We start from the raw sequence: 19,773 nt of genomic DNA, 5'->3' as shown, positions 1-19,773 counted from the left end.
GAAAACAGGATGTAGTTTTTCAGTGGCTGGAGTATGGGGTGCACGTAACAGAATGGTCAAAGATGAGGCAAGACTACATCTTGCACAGAAATTTGTTCTTTTAGAGTAAAAAGAACTGTGGCCACAGAAGAATATTAAGGACGTAAGTAATGTGTTTGAATTGAGGTTTTAATAAAAGCATTCAGAAGCAGGGTGGAAAGTGGGATGGAAGAGGGGTGCGCATTGGATATGCTGAGACAGGTAAGAAAGCTACTGTCCATTCAGGTGAGAAGTCATGAATGCCTTATTCAAGGCAGTGGCCATGAGGATGAAGACTTGCAGCAGATTTATATGGGGAGCAACAGACAAGGAGGGGTACAGCTCTACAATGACACTAGGGGTCCTGGACTGATAGACCAAATCGCTGGTGATAACATTTTCCTACACTGGACATGGGAAACAAAGAATGTTGTTTCAGAGATCGCAAACTCTATTGAGGGACACAGAGTTGTTACAGCTGAAATGCACAGATATCAATCTAAAATGTGGCCAGATACAGGAGTTGAAACCATAGCAGGTGAAATGTGACCAGAAGATACCAATTTGCTCCTTTTTTGCTGGTAGTGAGTAGTTGAAGCCCTATCTGTAGATGAGTTCTTTCAAAGACATTTGGAAAAGGAGAACCACAGAACAGTGACCTTGAAAGGAAGAGAGCCCATGAATCAAGGGGGAAGGATGGGTGAGAGTGCTGGGAGGTATCTGTCTCAGATGCCATGGCCCCAGATCTCAGGCTAGTGAAAGTAAGGAGCTGGTTGGGCAGGGACAAAGAACTCGAGGACAGAGCCTTCTCTGGAGTGCTGGCATTACACGTTTAAATTGCTCACGAGTGAAATAGACATAATCAACACATTCTAGCTGGGCTGCAGGGAGCTGCTGTGAGCTTTGGTGTGTGGAGTAGAAGAGGCTCTGGGAGAGGCTGAGGTTTACTCTGACCCCACTATTCAGATGTCTGCAGGGCAATCACTTTGCATTTCCAGTTCACATTTGAGAATAATATTGACTCTAATTCCCCTGTCACTCCAGGGTACCTCTGAAGCCCTGAGGCTAAGGTCAAGTTGGAAACGCAGAAGAGGCTTGAGAACAGTGTGTACTGCATCCTACCTGCACTTCATCAAAGAGGGTCCTGACTTGTTGCAGTGGCACGGGGATGCTTCCAAGGCCACTCACGGGCAGATAGGACACCTCCACCAACCATTTACGGAGCTTCTCTGCCATCTCCCTGTAGCGTTGCCACTGGCGAATCTGGCTGTCGATGATCCCCCGCCTCTGCTGGGCTCTGCGAATCACTCCCTGCCACTGATTACTGAGGAGGGTCAACTTCAGGTTGAACTCATCCCTGGAGAAGAGGTGATTACACGGTGAAAAGACTGTTCTGTCGGATGTAGCCACATAACAGAGGGAGCACACCTTCTCAATGACTGCAAGCCCTGAGAAGTGATCTAAGGCAAAGGATTTAAAATAGATGCTATGGTCGGGTGCAGTAGTACATGCCATTAGTCCTAGCTATTCAGAAGGCTGATACAGGAGAATCAAAAGTTCCAGGTCAGCCAGGGTAACTTAAAAAAGTGCTGAGGTAGAGCACAAATGTAGCTCAGTGGTAGTGTTTGATCAGCATGTGCAAAACTCCTAGACCAATCCCCAGTATCATAAAAACAAACAAACAAATCAATTTAAAAATATTATGCCAAGATCTGCTATGGGGTTACTGAAAATAATTTTCAAAATTAGACTATTGGTGTAGGTAAATGGTGTTTCTATGTCTCAGTACAGGTCGAAAAATCTATGACAAGGCATTGTCACTCTCTTCCTGAGTGTGTGAGTGGAGAGGAATAGAGCAAAGGGGGGATATTACATATATGTGTGTGTGTGTATATATATATATATATATTATGTATAGATTATATATATGAATTTCCTTTCAAAAACAGAAGTCATCTGTCAAATCAAGCACAATCGAATCCAAATGTGCAAATTAACTTCATGATACTTCCTTAACATTTATAACATCTGTCAAATCAGAATGAGAACATCATAGAATGTGGAATGGTTCATGTGTGTGTTGCTTTGTGCCAGGCAACCACCCAGGATCTCTATGGGGCTCTATCCTCCCTGTGTAGCCCGGTGGCCCTAAGCTACCTGTCAGCACAAGAAACTGCTTAAGCTCTAAACAACAGAGACCATAAATGAACTTTGAGAGTCACGTACATTTGTCATCTGGAACCTTCCTATTGTCAGCAGGTTCTAATCTGATGGTTCTTATTTTAATTGCAACTATCAAAATTCTTATCTTCCAAATTTCTTCTCTCTGTTGTTGTTTTTCCCCTAAATGTTAGCATTTAAAATTTAATAGATGTTGGCTTATAGGGGAATTGTAAATTGTATTTAACATAATGACTTGAATGTTTATAATATTGTTAAAAAGTTGGCTAAAATATGATAAAGCAAAAGCTAAAAGTTAATTGCATTTGAATTTGTTTTATTTTGAAGGTCTTAAATTCTCAGTAAACCTTGCATTTAAGTTTGGCCTGCTTAGGAAAGAATAATATGGTATCATGTTCTGTTGTTCCAACCTTAACTATGAAAATCTTTTATGTACATCCAAAGAAATAACCACTTAAAAACCGAAATTACTTCCAAAACATTTAAAAAAAAAAACCTTTCACAATAAAATGATTCATTTTCTATTTTTTTTTTTAAATACACAAAGTTAAGTATAATCACAACTACTGGTCCTAACTATGGGAAAGATGTATGCATATAATAAAACAAATGAGTTTAATTCTCCAAACATCACCATGGAAAATCGATAAGATAAATAAAATATTGTTCCTAGGAAATGTAAATACTGCACAGAATTGCCAATTCACATGCTGTAAATTGGAAGAGAAGCTATGTTTTTTACCTCTGAATTTTTATTAAAGAGATAATTTGTCATGTAAATGAAGAGGAAGAAGTATTTCAGGTAGAATGTAATCAGATTTATGGTGACAAATCATTTTCAAATATGGAGGAAGTTTTGTGGCCTGGGAAGGCTGGCTGTGCAGACTATAAATTAGACCCAGGAGCACAAAGCCAGAGTCTGCTGCTCCTTGGTTTTGTGACCTTGGTCAAATCAGTCCACATTTGTGGGTCTCAGGTTTTTCATCTCCGAGTAAGAAAGATGGACTAGTGATATCCATCCTCCTTTTAGGAATACAATTTCGATAATTGCATGAGAATATTAGAAGCATCTGTTTATGAACCATTGATACAATTCATTCTGATCTATTCATTAATTCCAGTCTCTACAGATGACTAGTGAAGGTTGGCTAGGTGATTTCCAATTACTCTATGTCCTTCATATCATATAATAGCTGTTCTCTAAAAGGATTCAATACTCACTCATTTCAGAGATTCAGACAAGCCTTCCCTCCAATTACTGAGACTCCACGATAGTACAATTGCCTTGAGAAGATTGGCTATGTGCCCTCTAATCTGCTCATTAAAAGGAAAATGACTAATTTACTGGAAGCTTTCTTCATAATAAGTTATCAAAGATCCTACCTGTCATCAACTTGACCTTGTTCTAGAAGACGTTGCCCATCAATAATGATTGAGTGTAAAATCTGCTGACGGCTGAACATCTCGGCTTGAAACAACTATAATTTTAAAAAAGAAGAGCATACTTTTAGAGTTCCTAATTTTAGTGATCGGTTTTCTGATAACCTTTCAAATGCACTGGGTATAGCAAGACTATGGAAAATATCTCCAGCTGAATCACGATGAGTGTGAAATCCTGACATGTAGGAATATTTATTTTTAGACCATTAATTAAAGTAGGCTTAAAGTTTGGTTTTTGGAATAAACTTAATGACTAAAAGTAGATTTAGGTTTCCCTTCTTTCTCTTTAAATCCCTCAATAAGGTAAGTTGGTGAATAATCTGTGTTCTGGTCTTTCTGAAATGTTTTTCAAATTAATTAGTTTAATAAAACTATTTCATTATTAAATCAATAGAAAGGTCTTTCAAATTATTTCCACTGTTTTTAAACAGTTTGGTTGAGATATTATTCACGTGTCATAAAATCTGCACATTTAAAATGTCCAGTTTAATAACTTTTATTATATTCCAGACTTGTGCCACCATCTCCATGATCAATTTTAGAATGTTTTCATCATCCCCAAAGAAATTCTGTCCTCATTAGAAATCAGACCCCATTTCCTCCCAATTCCCAGCTCTGAGCAACCACTAATCTACTTCACATCTCTATCAGTTGCTTACTCTGGATAATTCATATAAATTGAACCAAGTAACACGTGGCCTTTTGTGACTGGCTTCTTGCACGTGACGTTTTCTCGGTTCATCCACGTTGCATTATGCATCAGTATCTTGTTTTTAATATCGCTGAATAGTGCTTACATTTTATTTACACACTCATCTGTTGATGGACTTTGGGTTTTTTTTCTACTTTGTCTAGTATGAAGGTACTGCTATGAACATACACTTGTCCAGGTTTTGTGCGGGATATACTTAGGGATGGCATTACTGGGTTATAAGGCAATTCTGTGTTTAGCATTTTGAGAAATGATCCTCTGTTTTCCAAAACAGTTTCACCACATTACAGTCCCATCAACACTGCACATGGACTGCAATGTCTCTGCAACTTCACCAATATTTGTCATGATTTTCATTTTAGCCATCCTAGTGGGTGAAAAATGGTATCTCACTGTAGTTTTGATCCATGACTTTTATGTCCTCATCTGTCAGCTCAGTAAAACTGGATTTGAAAATATCTACCTTTAAATTTTCTATTTTAAGAATTCCAGCAAAACATTTTAAAATTCATTTTATTCTTTTTTAAAAAAGTTTCTCTCAGTTCTTAGGTATGTCCCATCCTTCTATGAGCATGTATTTGACAAACACCAATACATAGCAAACTAGGGTTAGAGTTGGCAAATTAATTAATATACTATTTGTATGTAGTTCTTTCTCCTTATTTCTTGAGAAATAATTATAATACAGTTCGATTAAGAGATATGCTTGGAGATATTTGATAGATTGGTGTCTTGCTATAAAATTAATATGTTTTTTAAAGAACACATGATTTTCATCGGCCCCAAACTTTTTGCTCAAGCATATTCTCTTAAGCAGTTAGCCTTGGCAATGGTATGCAGTCTACAATGCAGTTGGAAAACTGTGTGGCTTTCTGCACTCCTTTTCCTCTCCAGCTCTATCTCCGATATGTAGCCTTAAGCACAACTCTAGCACCGTGCATTACAAAGTATTGATGCTTTTTTAATTTTTTTTATTGTTGGTTGTTCAAAACATTACATAGTTCTTAATATATCATATTTCACACTTTGATTCAAGTGGATTATGAACTCCCATTTTTACCCCGTATACAGATTGCAGAATCACATCAGTTACACTTCCATTGATTTACATATTGCCATACTTGTGTCTGTTATATTCTGCTGCCTTTCCTATCCTCTACTATCCCCCCTCACCAGGGTTATACAAAATTACATACAAGAGCAAGTGAGGGGAAAGGGAAAAATAATACAAGGGGGAGAAATGAATTACGGTAGAGGGGGTAGAGAGAGAAGAGGGGAGGGGAGGGGGGAGTATTAATGTTTGACATATGTCTACAAACAGCTTTGGAGCAGAGAACTGGATCACTTTTTTTTTTTTGTCAACAGCTTCTAGCAATTAGAGAAATTCAAATTAAAACTACACCTCACTCTAACCAGAATGGCAATTATCAAGATTACAAGTAACAACAAATGTTGGCAAGGATATGGGGGAAAGGGAATAGTCAAACATTGTTGGTTGGATTGCATATTGGTACAACCAATCTGGAAAGCATTATGGAGTCATCAGAAAGCTAGGAATGGAACACCACTTGACCCAGCTGGCCCACTACTTGGTATATATCCAAAGGTGTTAAAATCAGCATACTACAGTGATATAGCCATATCAAAGTGTATAGCAGCCCAATTCACAATAGGTAAGCTATGGAATCAACCTAGATGCCCATCAACAGATGAATGGATAAAGAAAATGTGGTATATATACACAATGGACTATTATTCAACCATTAAGAAGAATGACTTTATGACTTTGCCAGCAAATGAATGGGTCTGGAAACTATCATGTCAAATGAAATAAGCCAGTCCTAAGAAACCAAAGGTCAAATGTTGTCTCTGTTATGTGGAAGCTAACCCACAATAAGGAGCAGGGAGGGGAAGAATAAAGGTTCAGTAGATTAGACACGGGGAATAGAGGAAATAGAGAAAGGATAGAAAAAGAAAAGGCAGTGGAAATCTGACATAATTTTCATATATATATGAAAACACCACAGAGAATCCCACAACAACAAGGGTTCTAATTAGAATAAGACATATTCCATGCTTGTACAATTATATCAAAATGGATCCTACTGACATGTATAACTGAAACAATAAAAATATTTTAATAACATTAAAAAATGAAACAATTATCCCATTAAAAAAAGATATTAAAATTCAAGCTTGCAAAAATGATGCATGTGACAGAAAAAAACTCATTTTTCCCAGGTGGAAGTTAGTAGCATCTTCCAAAAGCCAAGAACATCTTGGTATCCGCCAAACTACTGGCATTACCCACCTCATGTGCTCTCTGCTGTTCCAATAGATGCTGATAGTTGCCTGAAATCTCTACTGCTAACTTTTGTTCCGTTTGGACCAAGAATTCCATCCATGTTTCACATTTTTCCAAGAAAGTCTGATGTTGTAGTAAAAATGACTGCAACTTACTGACAGAATGAAGGATATGTAATAATAGTTATTTTGGGTCTTTATTCTTATACCTCTAACATATAAAACTAGATTAAATATTCTCTTGTCTCCAATTCTAACTGAATCAGGGCATAGCTTTCATGCTATGTAGCAACATTTAAAAAAAAAAAAGAAAGATTGAAAAAAGTAACAGTTTAAAATATTACATTTTAAAAATAATGAAAATTTTGCATGTCCCTCAAATATATTTTTACTTTAGAAGTTTTTTTTCCTGAATATGAAAAACCACTTTACAATTTGAGTTTCCCACATTTAGTATTCAAGTTTTTCAAAACTAATAGAATAACCTGAAATTTGTAAATACACACAAATCATAAACTTTTATTGGGCTGACAGATTAGGGCTTTGGTTTCGATGTGTCCCCTCCAAAATTTAGGCCATGAGGACTTCCCCTTTGTGAGTGATGGTAAAACCCTTAAAAGGAGCCTTCAGGCTGCCTTTGGCTCTCTTGGCCTTCCCCCATTTGAGGATGCAGCATCCTGCCTCTCTGGAGGATGCAGCAAGAAGGTACCATCTTAAAGAAAGTAGCTCACTAGAAAACCAAACCTACTGGCACCTTGATCTGGAACTTCCCAAACTCCAGAACTGTGAAAGAATACATTTCTTTTCTTTCTAAGTTATCCTGTCTATAGTTATTTTGTCACAGCAATATAAGCTTCTTCCTTTAACAAAACACATTAAGCCAACTGGGGAGACCAAAATATCTCGTTTACCTGAATCTTTCTGTAGTCTGAGAGGAGTTCTGAGACCAGTGGCGGTTCAGATTTTGCATCCTTTTGATTTCCTTATCATTCAGCGGTAGCCTATATCCCAGTTCATTTAGACGGTCTAAATCTGGAGCCATGCTGCTGAATTTTAACATTTGTCCCTGCAAACAACATTGAAAGGCAACTTCAGCATCAGTGTCAGAAAAGGCACCATTGTTTTAAGGCACAAAGTGAATTTCTGATTTCAGGAAGAAGCTAGTCTTTGGCCGTCTAGACCACTTGCCTGCAATCTCCAGAGGTACAAATAAGGAAAAGCTGAATCTCATCAGCTTACACCACTATGGCTGTTATGCTACCTAACTACTCATTACCCTTTTTTGGGTGTTAATAGGTTGGTTTATTATTCACATGATTTATTTAACTCATATGCAATTCTCAGTAGAAGTGACAAAGGATGAAAATTACACTGAAAAGGTTCATTCCTACTCTTCTATATTTAATTTATTTATGTTTATTCCTTCATTATTTAATAATAATAATGGTTATAACAGCATAGTTAACATGTATTGAATTCTTACCATGAATCAAACATTGTTGTAATAGCTTTATAAGAAATCACACATTTTAAACTCAAAACAAACCCAGGAGCTAAGTACCATCGCTATTCCCTCTTTACAAACGAGTAAAGAAAGAGACAAAAACCTAAATAAATTGCTCAAAACCATCCAGGCAGTAGGAGACCCAAAAGTTGGCTGGGCTCTTTCTGGATAGAATGCAATTTCACCTGAGCTTTGAAATGACACGTGTTGCTTTAAAAGCGTCACTCTTAGGTCCCTGAAAGGAAATAGGTCTACACCAGTTCTGAGTTTTCCTGAAGCTTCTGAGGAAAGACACTAGAAGATGTGGGAGGAAGACTCGGATGCACGCACCTTCAGTTCTTCCATCCTCTCCTGGATGGTGGAGAGGTCAGAGGAGTGGGTCGGGTCTTGCTCTTGCAGTATTTCCTGGGCTTCCACCATCCAGCCCTCCAGAGCTTCTAAGCTCTTGGCAAAGGTTTCATAGTCAACTACTCCAGCCTTTTTTCCACAAAAGAAATTGGTATTTTAGTGAAATATATTAGTTGTTTTAGTGAAATCTCATGAAAGGGTAAGTGGATTTGGAAATTATTTTTCACATTGTTATTATATCAAACTGACATTTATGAGATGCTATTTCTGAAAAACCAAGGTTATAATGATTTAAGTTTCCTTTTCTTTATTGATGTCATTTTTCTAACAAAAAGAATTATTTCTAGGTACCATTAACCAATAACTGAAGTTATTCTCTAAATAAATTATGAGACATTTGAGAAAATTCCAATTCTTGCAAAAACCTAAGTTAAATATGAATATTAATACTGAAGCCACTTACTATTTATTAATTGGACATACTATGGAGGCAAGCATGGTTTAGGGGTTTGTCACCTAGACTAATTTTAAAATTACATTGAAGGCAACAAGACCAAACCCCTTACCTTCCTCTGCCCCCATGGGAACTTCCAAGTTTGCTTTCTTTTAATTGTTTGGTCCGGGGGGAGGCACTGCATCAATGTGGAAAATTCCATTTCTTGTGTCTACTCCCAGACACTGTAGGCCACCCAGTTCATAACACACACTGAGCATGAGCTCTGTACCTGTAGCACGGTCTGCTGTTTGCAAAGAGCCTGCTCCAGGGCACCTAGGTGTTGAGTCAAAGAGAGCTGATCGGACTGGACGGCGGAGGCTGCGGAAGCACCCACTTGCTGCTTGAGCTGCTCTCCCAGCTCATGGAGAACAAAAAGGGAATCCTTCACTGTCCCCAGTCCTTTGAGAAGGTCCTGTAGGAGATGAAATCATTATGCCCACCAGGAAACACCATGCTATTATAAACGGCAGTCAACAAAGGGCCACCCATCTAGGTAGACACAGACACAGATGTCTATCTAGATGCGTGGCCCTTAGTTGTGGATGGGCACAATACCTTAATTTTTTATTTATTTATTTTTATGTGGTGCTGAGGATCAAAACTGGTGCCACATGCATGCTAGGCAAGTGCTCTACCACTGAGCTACAACCCCAGCCCAAGACACAGACAATTCTTAATTGTGAAAATATTACACTAAATAACTTTCAACAGCAAAAAAAAAATGACTAGGAAGCAAACTCAGTTTTTAAAAATATCAATCATGTGTACGAACATTCTAAATACATGTGTTTACATACCTAACACACACACACACACACACACACACACACATTCACGCACATACACAAGCACTCTTTTGGTAATAAAAGCTGCATAGGTTCATTAGAGTTTATTGGGGAAAAATGTAGAACAGCATACATAAAAAAGGAAAAGAACCCTAGTAGAAGCAATAACTAGAAACATTTTGATAATTTGTTCCTGTATCTTTATGGGCTTGGTATCAAATTAAAGACACAGTGCTATGTTTTAGGTTATCCTACTTATTTTTATCACATACACCAAGGATTAGTGCAGCCATGGTATCTTGTATATGTATCTTTTATGGTTACAACCACCACCACTTCAGCAGGGTGTAGCACCCAGTGGTAACTCAGGTGAACAGGGTAGGATGGTCTGCACCTCTATTCTTTCTATGGCATCTCTCACCTCCACAATTTGTGCAGCCCATTAATGCTCAAAAATACATGTCAGAGAATAAATTAATAAATGTTTCACTTTGCTAATATATTAAGCATGTTATGAGAACCAAAAATTAAGTAATTAAAATGAAACAAACTATTAAAAAATACATGTCAGAGGAAATTCCCTGGTTCTGGTTTCTACCCCTGCTAAAAGACAACAAGTAGCTACTTCTGTTTCTGCTGGTCCCCACCCAGATTCGGCAGAGAGTACAGAACCTGCCAGACTTGCACAGGGACCACTGCGAGAGGAGGAAAAATAAAGGGCTCTGTTAACCTTGACAGTGATAGCAGATGACTCAAGAGAATTGAACAAATCTTGTAGGGAGGGGTAAACTATGTGGAAAAAAAAACATTTTATCTTCATTATACATTTTAATCTCTTCAGCTTTAAAATGATTATTCAGACTGATTACTCAGAATGTATTAAACTTTTATTTCTATAGTTTTCATAACTTGCCTAATTCTAATAAACTAATTTGGAAATGTTTAAAAGAAGACTTCTATGAGGAGCCCACTAAAATAAAGACAAATGAGGACGGATGGTAAGAGCCATGTAATGGATGAAATAAGAGAAGAGCCTTTCTTGAAAATCTTAAGTAGGCTATTGGCAGCTATAGTGAAAAGAGAATTATCTACAAGCTATAAAGAAGAAGTATGTAAGTAAATCAAGAGAGAAAGACTTCTTTCTCCCATTATTTCTTGGAGGAAGCTATTAAGTAGATGCTTTCACAGTAAATAACTAACTTATAAATGTGTGTGGATGATATCTTTAACAGTAGATTTTAAAAACATTATTCAATAGGATATTTTTCTCCATGTAGTCAGTTTTATCGTGACCATCTCAGCAAAAACATATAACCCATTTTTCACATGAATTGTATTCCATTGGGAAATATGGGAAAACAATTCTTTTTTAAAAAATGGAATAATAGGAGGGGACCCCATAAATCTTATACACATGCAATTGTGTTCTGAAAATCCAGCAGGCTATTTAATACACAAGACAATAATTTTTGGATGATCATCTCACATATTGAGACATATCCGAAGGCTACACACATACGCCCTAACCCTGCTAAACTTAGGGCGGCCAAGAATGACCTGCTGGGTCAACACAGTAGTTGCCAAACATACATTACAATCCTGGATCCATGTAGCCACTTCCTCGTCTGCGATGTCCTTGTTGGTGGCGGCCTTCAATAACTCATTGGTTCTGTCCTCCTGCTGCTGGACTGTAGAGGCACACTGTTTGGAGTAGTCCTTGTATCTCTGCCAGAGCTGAAGGAGGGCCTTGCTGGAGAGCAGCTGCTCAGCAATCTCTTCCAACAAGTTATTCCATCTGGAAATAATAGCCAACACTCATGGGCAGATTATCATCTCTCACCAAATGCAGTTATTTACTATTTTATTTTTCATGATCCTGGTTCATGTGAATTTGAAAATAATGCTGGGATGACTCATTCTCTTTAACATCATAAAAAGTAACTTGTCACACTCAGATTTCAGGGGTTGATAATGGAGATGAGGATAATCTTTATGGATGTGGCAGTTCTAGTTCTTCCTAAATGGTGTCGATCTATGTACCCTTAAATTCATTTAGTGAAAATCAAAACATTAACAGAACAGAACCCACAGAATTCCAATACAAAATGCCAAATTCAACCTTATAATAAGGTTGGGATATAAATAGTATGTAGTAAGCATATGCCATACCTCATATTGACTTCTTTCAATGTATTGGTGAGAGTTTCTGTCACAGGTGGGTGACATTCTTTTAACAGTTGGTTGGTGACAGAGCCAAATTTTTGTAAGCTCTTTTCCTGCTTTTCTAGATCATCATGAAGACTCTGCCCAAGGAGAGTGACAAGCAAGTTTAAAATAATTAACAGATTGGTGTACATATATGGCTTTGCTCCAATGCTTGATAAGCTTTCTTTGGTAGTCAATTCTTCTCTTTCTAATGACTTTGTTCTTATGGCTTTGAAAAGGTAGACTTAGTAACTGAACCTTCTACTGACCCTGGGGATTAATCTGGAGAAGCTCACTCAGGGTGTCACTGTCAGGAGCCAGCAGGAAGCTGTGGGGGAGGCGCGTGTACATCTGTCACATTCTGGTTCCCCTTGATCCCCAAAGCCAAAACCCAGGTCTCTATTACATGCTTAGAGTAATTCTCCCACAAACACCTGACAACTGAGATTCCAAGTCAAAACTTTTCTGAGAACCAACTCTGGGTTCTGTCACTGGATGTCTTTCCCTTGAGAAGAATTTTAAATAATTAATTGTATTTTTAATTGACAAATAACGATTGTATAGATTTATAGGGTATCATGTGATATATTTGATATATTTTACATTGTGGGATGACTCAGTTAAGTGATTGATATATCATTGCCTCACATATCAGTGTTTGTCTAACAGAACTCACAGAAGCTGGAGCAGAATGGCAGTCACCAGGTAAGATGCTAATCAAAGTTTACAGAGCTTCAGATAAACAGAAGGAATAAGCCACAGAGACCTAGTGCACAGAACCGTGGCTATAATTAATAATAATGCATCATATATTTCAAAAATTCTCAGAGCAACTATCATAGTGGAGTCTTCCACTGAGGATGGGAGGAAACGAGTAGATTTTTTTCCTGAGAAAAATCACTGTAGTGACAGACTCACATCTTAATAAAATTCCACTGGTGAAGTAGGCTGCAAAAATTTAGCACTTTTTAACACCAACATCTGATTGCCCTTAAATCAAAATATTCAAGGAAAAGAACCTTAATTCTTTCATATCTTAAGACAAATCTGGTAGATATAAAACACAGAATATGTTAAGTTAAAAAGTACTTCTAACTTTCTCAAAGTAATGATGTAATTTATAAATTTACTATACTCAAATGAGTTTTCATGATTCTTAGTATGTTCAGTAACTAAAGTTTAAAGGAATTACATTCATATATTTCACCTTTCCTCCCTCTCATCTTACCCAATAAAAGTATTCCCTTAAGAAAATCTGCAGATGAGGTCTGAGCATAACCACTCTGATAGCCAAGCCAGGGACAGGGACATGGAGTAGAATTATAAAGGGCACAGGTGGGCTCCTGCTGGCATCTCATCCCTCAAGGGCCTGCCCTGACCAGCCCACCATCCACAGTATTTAGTCTAGAAGAAAGAGTAGCAACAGTGAGCATGGCCCAGGGCCCAGGGAGCACGGGAGTGAATCGGAGGGCAGCTACCTGAGATAGGAGACAGGGCCGTGTTTAAGAACAAGAGCCACCCCCTGAATTGTAGACTGAACAAAATGGTAATGGAGAGACAGGAGACCAAGCTGTAAGGGCTGAAAAAGAGGACTGTGTGGACACATGGGCTAGGCCACTGGCATGGTACTGAAGGGAAGGAAACCACTTAATGGTTTAAGTGTTTACCTTTCTTACTATTTCTTTCTTTAATCCCTTAAAATATGCTTGGAGAGGCAGGACAAAAAGAGAAAGGGAAGACATCAAAGGCAGTGCCAACTGTTCCAGTAAGCTGATTTGGATATAAAAATCATCTTACAAAACACAATTACAGGAACATCTGTATAATAGGATGGTAATAATCACTTGGTTAAATACCAGCTAATCCAGAATTTGGTATCCAAGAGCAAATTTGATTAAGTCACAAGAAATGAGCTAAAATTAATTTTAAAGATTTTTCAAAACATTAAATGTAAAGATGCAGCAATATTTCCGGTGATGTTGCTGTTTTCTGATTTTTTCCATTTTTCTCAAATTGAGAAGAATGTATGGATGCTTTGTATTCATTCCTTACCTGAAGGTTGTCCACCTGCACTCGCACAGCTTCTAAGGAGCCGGTCAGCAGGCGGAATCGGGACAGAGAATATCTGGCTTCCATGAGGTAACTGTTTATCTCGTCAAAGGCCATTTTGTGATTGCTCCATTGGTCGAGAACTGACTTCAACAGTATCTTTAACTGCCCAACCTTAGGAAAAAGATGAGCATTTGTTATCATTAAATAATAGTAAACATGATGGCATATATGTCCCACTTGATGGAAAACATCTAAAAACCTCGGCCAGGTTTCAGGCATTGTTAAGAAAGTGCTGCCTCAGAGAAAAGGAAAGGCCCACGTCTACAGACAGGGGCCAGGCCTGTCCTAAGGAAGTCACAAGGCACACACAATAAGGAAAGGAGCGCCATGAGCGTTTTTAAACAGCCTTTTTCTTCTTTGTCTTGTGTTTGTTTTTCATGAGGCAATATTTCCATGAAAGAGCTACTTAATTTATACTTAGATGACAGATTATCTCTAGACATTTCTGTGATCTATAAATTTTTTACAATTTTAAAATACATTTCGAGTCAGGCTGAAGATGAGGAAAGGCTAGAGGAGAAAGGGAGTCTGGGCAGGGTGCATGGGCTGCAGGAGTCCTTTGCCATCAGTCCCTGTCCCTTAACCTCTGTAGCTCAGATCCCATCTCTGTACTGTGCGGATAGTAACTATCTGTACAAGTACATGCTGAAGGGCACTGGGGCTCATAGTGCAAGGACTGCTGTTTGTTGATGCACTTTTTCTTACTATTGGAGGATTCTAAACTTCATCTGGTACATATTTATCAAATGTCTTCACTGAGCTTATATCTTGGTGAAAGAACTTTAAACACACAAGGGAAGGACGTGGAATGCTAGAAATCGATATATTAGATGGGTAAAAGCAAAGCAGATCAGAGTTGGGGGTGAAAGGTAAGGAGAAGAAGGCTGTCATATAAAACAGGTGGTCAGGAAAGCCCTCCATGAGATGGGAACCTGCAAAGGCTTTGAGGACAGGGAAGGAACCATGCGATACTTGGAAGAAGGTGTTTCAGGCAGAAGGAACAGCAAGAGCAAAGTCCTTGAGTGGGGGACATGCCTGCTGAATTCAAGGATATTGGGAGGTCAGTGTAGCAGAAGCAAAAGAACCTCTAGGATATCAGCAAGAAATGAGGAGAGAGAGAGGGGGGGGAGGGGCGCGTTGTCTCTGTTGCAAGCAGCAGCAGAGAGAGTGTAAGGTCAGATCATTACTAGGCAGGCTTTGGTCTCATTCTGAACCAGACAAGAAGCTACTATGAGAGTTGAAGAGAAGAATGGTATAATCTGACTGCCTTGTTAATCAGCACCTCTGCCATGGAGACTGGTTAGGAGGCCACTAAAAATAATCAAGAGATGACAGTAAGTTAGACCTGTTTGCTAGCTGCAGAGGTGGGGATGGGGTTTGGATTCTAATGTGTTCTGCAAGCACAGATGACAGGCTTTTCTGATGAACTAGGTATTGGCGATGAGAGAAAGAGTTGTGAAGAATGACTCTGAGGTCTTCTGCCCAGGCAACGAGAAGGGCCAGAATTGTCAATAACCAAGAATGGCAGAATGAGTCGGTTTGTGGGGCGTGATTAGAAGTTTGAGCATGAAAGTTTGAGATGTCCCTTGATCATGCAAGAGGAGAGTTATATACTGATTGGATGTCTACCTCTGTCTCTGTCTTGAGTTCAGGAGAGAGATTAAGGCTGGGGATAGACGCTGGAAAAGTTTTTGTGCCTAGATGGCTTCGATAACTATGGCAACGTATGGGAAATGTTTATAATAATGGTTACTATGGGAAACCACAGAAACTAGCCTCTTGTTTTTTAAAGGAGGTTAATGAAATGGGCTTAATAGTACAAAGAGACGATAGATTCAATAATTATTTACTCGATTACTTTAAGAAACCCAAAACACAGAGTTAGGACAAGAGCTGGCGAACACAGTCTTGGAGCCAGTCTCCTCAAGTAGTATTACCATGTGGTCCAGATTCGCCCAGGCTTGGTTGAGCTCCCGCAGGGTGCTCATGACAGTGCCAGAGACTTCTTCTTTTTTGTTCTGAATCAAAGTAAGTCCATTCTGCTCAATTTTCTCTACTTCTTTTTCTTTTGCTTTAATCAAATCTTCTAGATCCTGAAGGGTTTAAAAAATAGTCATTTTAAATTGTTCTATTATGAAACTCTGGGGTACACAGAAATTGAGCCATTACAATTTTAAGTACTAAAAACTTGTTACACATCCAAAAAGATTATCATTGCCAAAAGAGGGTCTCCACAGCAATACTTCTTCCTACACTTAAATGTGAAAAAATAGTCTTTTTGTCTAGGGGATATCAGCATAACCTAAAAAAAATGTAAAAATATGATTACCTACTAGATGAATAAATGGTCTCATGTCATTATTTCAAAAAGTTTCAGGGAAAAATACATGTTGGAATTGGTAATATGATTTATCTTCTTAAATTCATAGACGTTGCTATTCACATATGAGTCCAGCTCATAGGAAAAAATGCAAGAGAGTGGTGTCTGAGACTTAGACTCATTTCTGCTATTAAGCTGTATCATTTTGGGTAAGTGGGAAATTTCCATTGGGCCTCAGTTTCTACCTTTGGGAACTCAGAAGACTGGGAAAATTTTTCTGTTATCCTTTCTCTCTAAAATACTCTGATTTTGTGTAATTCTGAAAGTTATAGACTTTCATTTTCTTTAGGACGTGCATTTTCTACTCTCACAATGAAACACTGAAGAGAGAAAAATAAAATGAGGAAGAGCTCTGAAGCTCATTGTAACCATATATCAGAGTCCTAACTTATATTTTAATGTCATTTGAAGACGCGAGCTCAGTGGAGCAGACAGAGGCTGCCATGAGCACTTTAAGGACAAATAAATGCAAGGTGAAGCGATCCAACGTCCCTCAGGTCACAGAGCTGATAAAAGTGGGAGCGGCAAGCAGAACCCCAACCTTTCAGCCTCCTGACTCCCAGCCCCTGCTGGAGGTTCCACTGAACCTAAAACTGCACAGGGTGCAAACCCCAGGTCAGGTGATAGGATAAGACAGGCACATGCTTACATTCCTATCCCCAGGAGTAAAAAATAGATTTGAAGGCCCTGGATGGTAGAAAGGAGAAAATCTCCAAATACTTTAAGTTTGGATAATGTCATAATTATGTAATAAAGATTTTCACCTCTTCTCATGACCCAGATATTGGAAATGGGTAGCTGTGGATAAGGTATTAATGAGTACCATTTATTATTAATTACAAATTTTGTGCCTCTTATTATTATTGCCTTTTTTGTTTTTGTTTCTGTTGTGATTCAACTTTTTTCAACTGTTTCCACTTTATTTGGAAAATAGGAATAATAATACTTTTTCTGCTTACTTTTCTAAAGGCATAAAATTAGATAAATGTATATGAAATATCTTTTAAGCTATCAAAAACTAGACAATTGCAAGATAATGTATTCAGCCATTTGGCAATCTGCCACACTTCAGTGTAAATCTATTTATTTTTTTACTATTTAAATCCATTTATTTTTCAGCATGAAGCAATTTTTATTTGGTGTATGAATTAGAAATTCATGCATTTAGCAGCTTAGAGAGAGCATTTTTGTTTTTCATACTGTCCTATCATGTCTACTTTATAATTCTGTCAATATCATGACAGCTTTGGCAACTGCAAAATGAAACTTGTGACCACTGTGATTACAGGTCTTTTATGCAGTATAGAAAATATAATTACCTTTACACTTGAAAATCTTTTCTATTTCTTTAAGAAATAATTAACCACACATAAGAATCCTAAGTTATACTTAATAATATATAATTCTTATATATTTAATCCACTCATTAGAAATTAAGTTTAATCTCCATTTATCCACAGGTGTGAATGCTTTTCAGTAAATGGTATTAAGCAATACATCTCAAAAATGCCCTGATCATGTACGTTGGCATAAAGGAAAACAGAAATATATTTTTTTAATAAAATAAAGGTGTGTTTTCCCTTCCTTTAAGTAATAATTAAAAGACGGTTCTATTTCTGATCAATGAAGCTAATCAGAAAGACCAAACCTAACATTTTTTGTTCTAATAAATCATTCTCAGCTTGGATTAAATCATAAATATCAGTTTTAATGTTACATTAAATTAATAAATCACTTCTAAAAGACTGGAAAAATATTCAAGATTTTTAAAGCAAAATAGAGTTTGAATCCAGCCACTGATTTAAGTACGCTGGCTTGAATTTCACACTTTAGTCCAAAGGCACAATTTCTCAAAAATGACAATAAATTTTATCAAGGTTTGTAGCATCGCCAAATAGAACCTTCCAGCTACGCTATTGTGATTTATGTATAATGTCCCAAAATAACTGTGTGGGCTACTTTCTTTCTGGTTTTTTGGTTTCAAAGAGATGACTTTTCATTTTAAATCACAAACTGGCATTGGTATAGAGCTTTTAAAACCCCAATGTAAACTTTCTCTCCTGACATTGCCTGAACTGACCCTCTGGAAGACAAAAACTTTGGTCCTAAAAGGAGAAAAACCTGGACAAGCTTGAGCAAGATTTTCCAGATAGCAGTGTGTCTCTCTGTTGAACAGAAGACACGCATAGAAAAAGAAACTAAATAGAAAATGGCAGAAAAAAGCACATTAAAGAAAAAGGGAGGAAAAAAAAGGTGAGTAAGAAACTCAACCAAAGACCTGACTTTCCATCTTTAAAAATAAAATTTTCAAAATTCTGAATTACTTATAGGTTTTTGAATTCGTAGCCTTATATTAGAAGGTATGTCTGGCCCCTAGGGAACTGGAAGTGCTGCAGAATTCTGATCTCCAGTCTTCCACATTCCCATCTTCAGATGTGAGGCATTTTAAAAATGAGTATTTAAAAGTATTTTCCTTTTGGAAGTTCCTTGTCATCTTTGTGCACCTTCAAACTTACAGCCCCTTAGCTGGGGAGCACATGGTCTTCCTTCTCTGAATCCCAAGGCTCTGACTGAATGCTTAAATATATAAGTCTCTCATTACATGTGTCCCAAACAGAAAACACATTACTGAGAAGGAAAATAATTACCAAAGTCCTTTCTTTTCTAAATCTAAATTAGAGAAACAGATTTGGGGAAGGAGTTTTTTTTCTTATGATTACTCAGTTGAGTTTTTCATGGTTCATAGGGAACACTGTAAAAGAACAGCTCTAGGTAATCTGAACACATTTCTTTTGTTTCTTTGTTTTGATTTGGACTCTTTATTAGCAATGATATTGTTAGGTACATAGATTTTTTTAAAACAATTATTTATTTATTCTAATTGTTATATACATAAGAATCCCTGAGGAAATGTTAGTTATAGGAAAACATTTGGAATGGGACAGCTCCATCCTCCACCCTCATCAAAAACAGAGAAGTAGACTCTGTGAGCTTTCCTAGGCGACAAACAGGGAAGAAAAGGGTCTTCTGTCAAGCATGTGCCTTGGAAGAGAGACAGAAGTGCACTCAGGCCTCTGGAGCAGAGTTCCAATTGCAGGAAATTCAGAGGTGAGAAGTCAAGTTAAATGATACCTTTAAGAAATGCTCAGACCAGTCCTGAACATGGGCTAGTCTACAGTTTCTGTAACAAGTGAATGGTATCAATAATAATAATGATAATAATGGAGACTTAAGAACTCCAACAAGCAAATGTGCCATAAAGATATTGTATTCTTTGAATAAAAAAGG

The 19,773-nt window shown here is 37.6% G+C and overlaps 1 protein-coding gene across 15 annotated transcripts in view; it reads right to left on the bottom strand.

Moving 5' to 3' along the window:
• Syne1 (spectrin repeat containing nuclear envelope protein 1) overlaps nt 1-19,773 on the bottom strand; it is a 428,203-nt gene that overhangs the window by 63,652 nt on the left and 344,778 nt on the right. For all 15 annotated transcript variants that reach the window (XM_078018867.1, XM_078018877.1, XM_078018878.1 and 12 more), the window contains 10 exons: nt 16,043-16,198; nt 14,046-14,216; nt 11,958-12,091; nt 11,379-11,583; nt 9,233-9,415; nt 8,490-8,636; nt 7,567-7,721; nt 6,663-6,810; nt 3,583-3,677; nt 1,141-1,375 (listed from right to left, as the gene is read on the bottom strand). In XM_078018867.1, coding sequence (XP_077874993.1) covers nt 1,141-1,375; nt 3,583-3,677; nt 6,663-6,810; nt 7,567-7,721; nt 8,490-8,636; nt 9,233-9,415; nt 11,379-11,583; nt 11,958-12,091; nt 14,046-14,216; nt 16,043-16,198 — 1,629 coding nt within the window. The remainder of the gene's footprint in view (nt 1-1,140; nt 1,376-3,582; nt 3,678-6,662; nt 6,811-7,566; nt 7,722-8,489; nt 8,637-9,232; nt 9,416-11,378; nt 11,584-11,957; nt 12,092-14,045; nt 14,217-16,042; nt 16,199-19,773) is intronic.

Source organism: Ictidomys tridecemlineatus, chromosome 8 (assembly GCF_052094955.1).
Source record: "Ictidomys tridecemlineatus isolate mIctTri1 chromosome 8, mIctTri1.hap1, whole genome shotgun sequence".
NCBI classification, from domain to species: domain Eukaryota; kingdom Metazoa; phylum Chordata; class Mammalia; order Rodentia; family Sciuridae; genus Ictidomys; species Ictidomys tridecemlineatus.
Note: the sequence above shows the minus strand (reverse complement) of the source record. Positions and strands in the feature narration are given on the sequence as shown.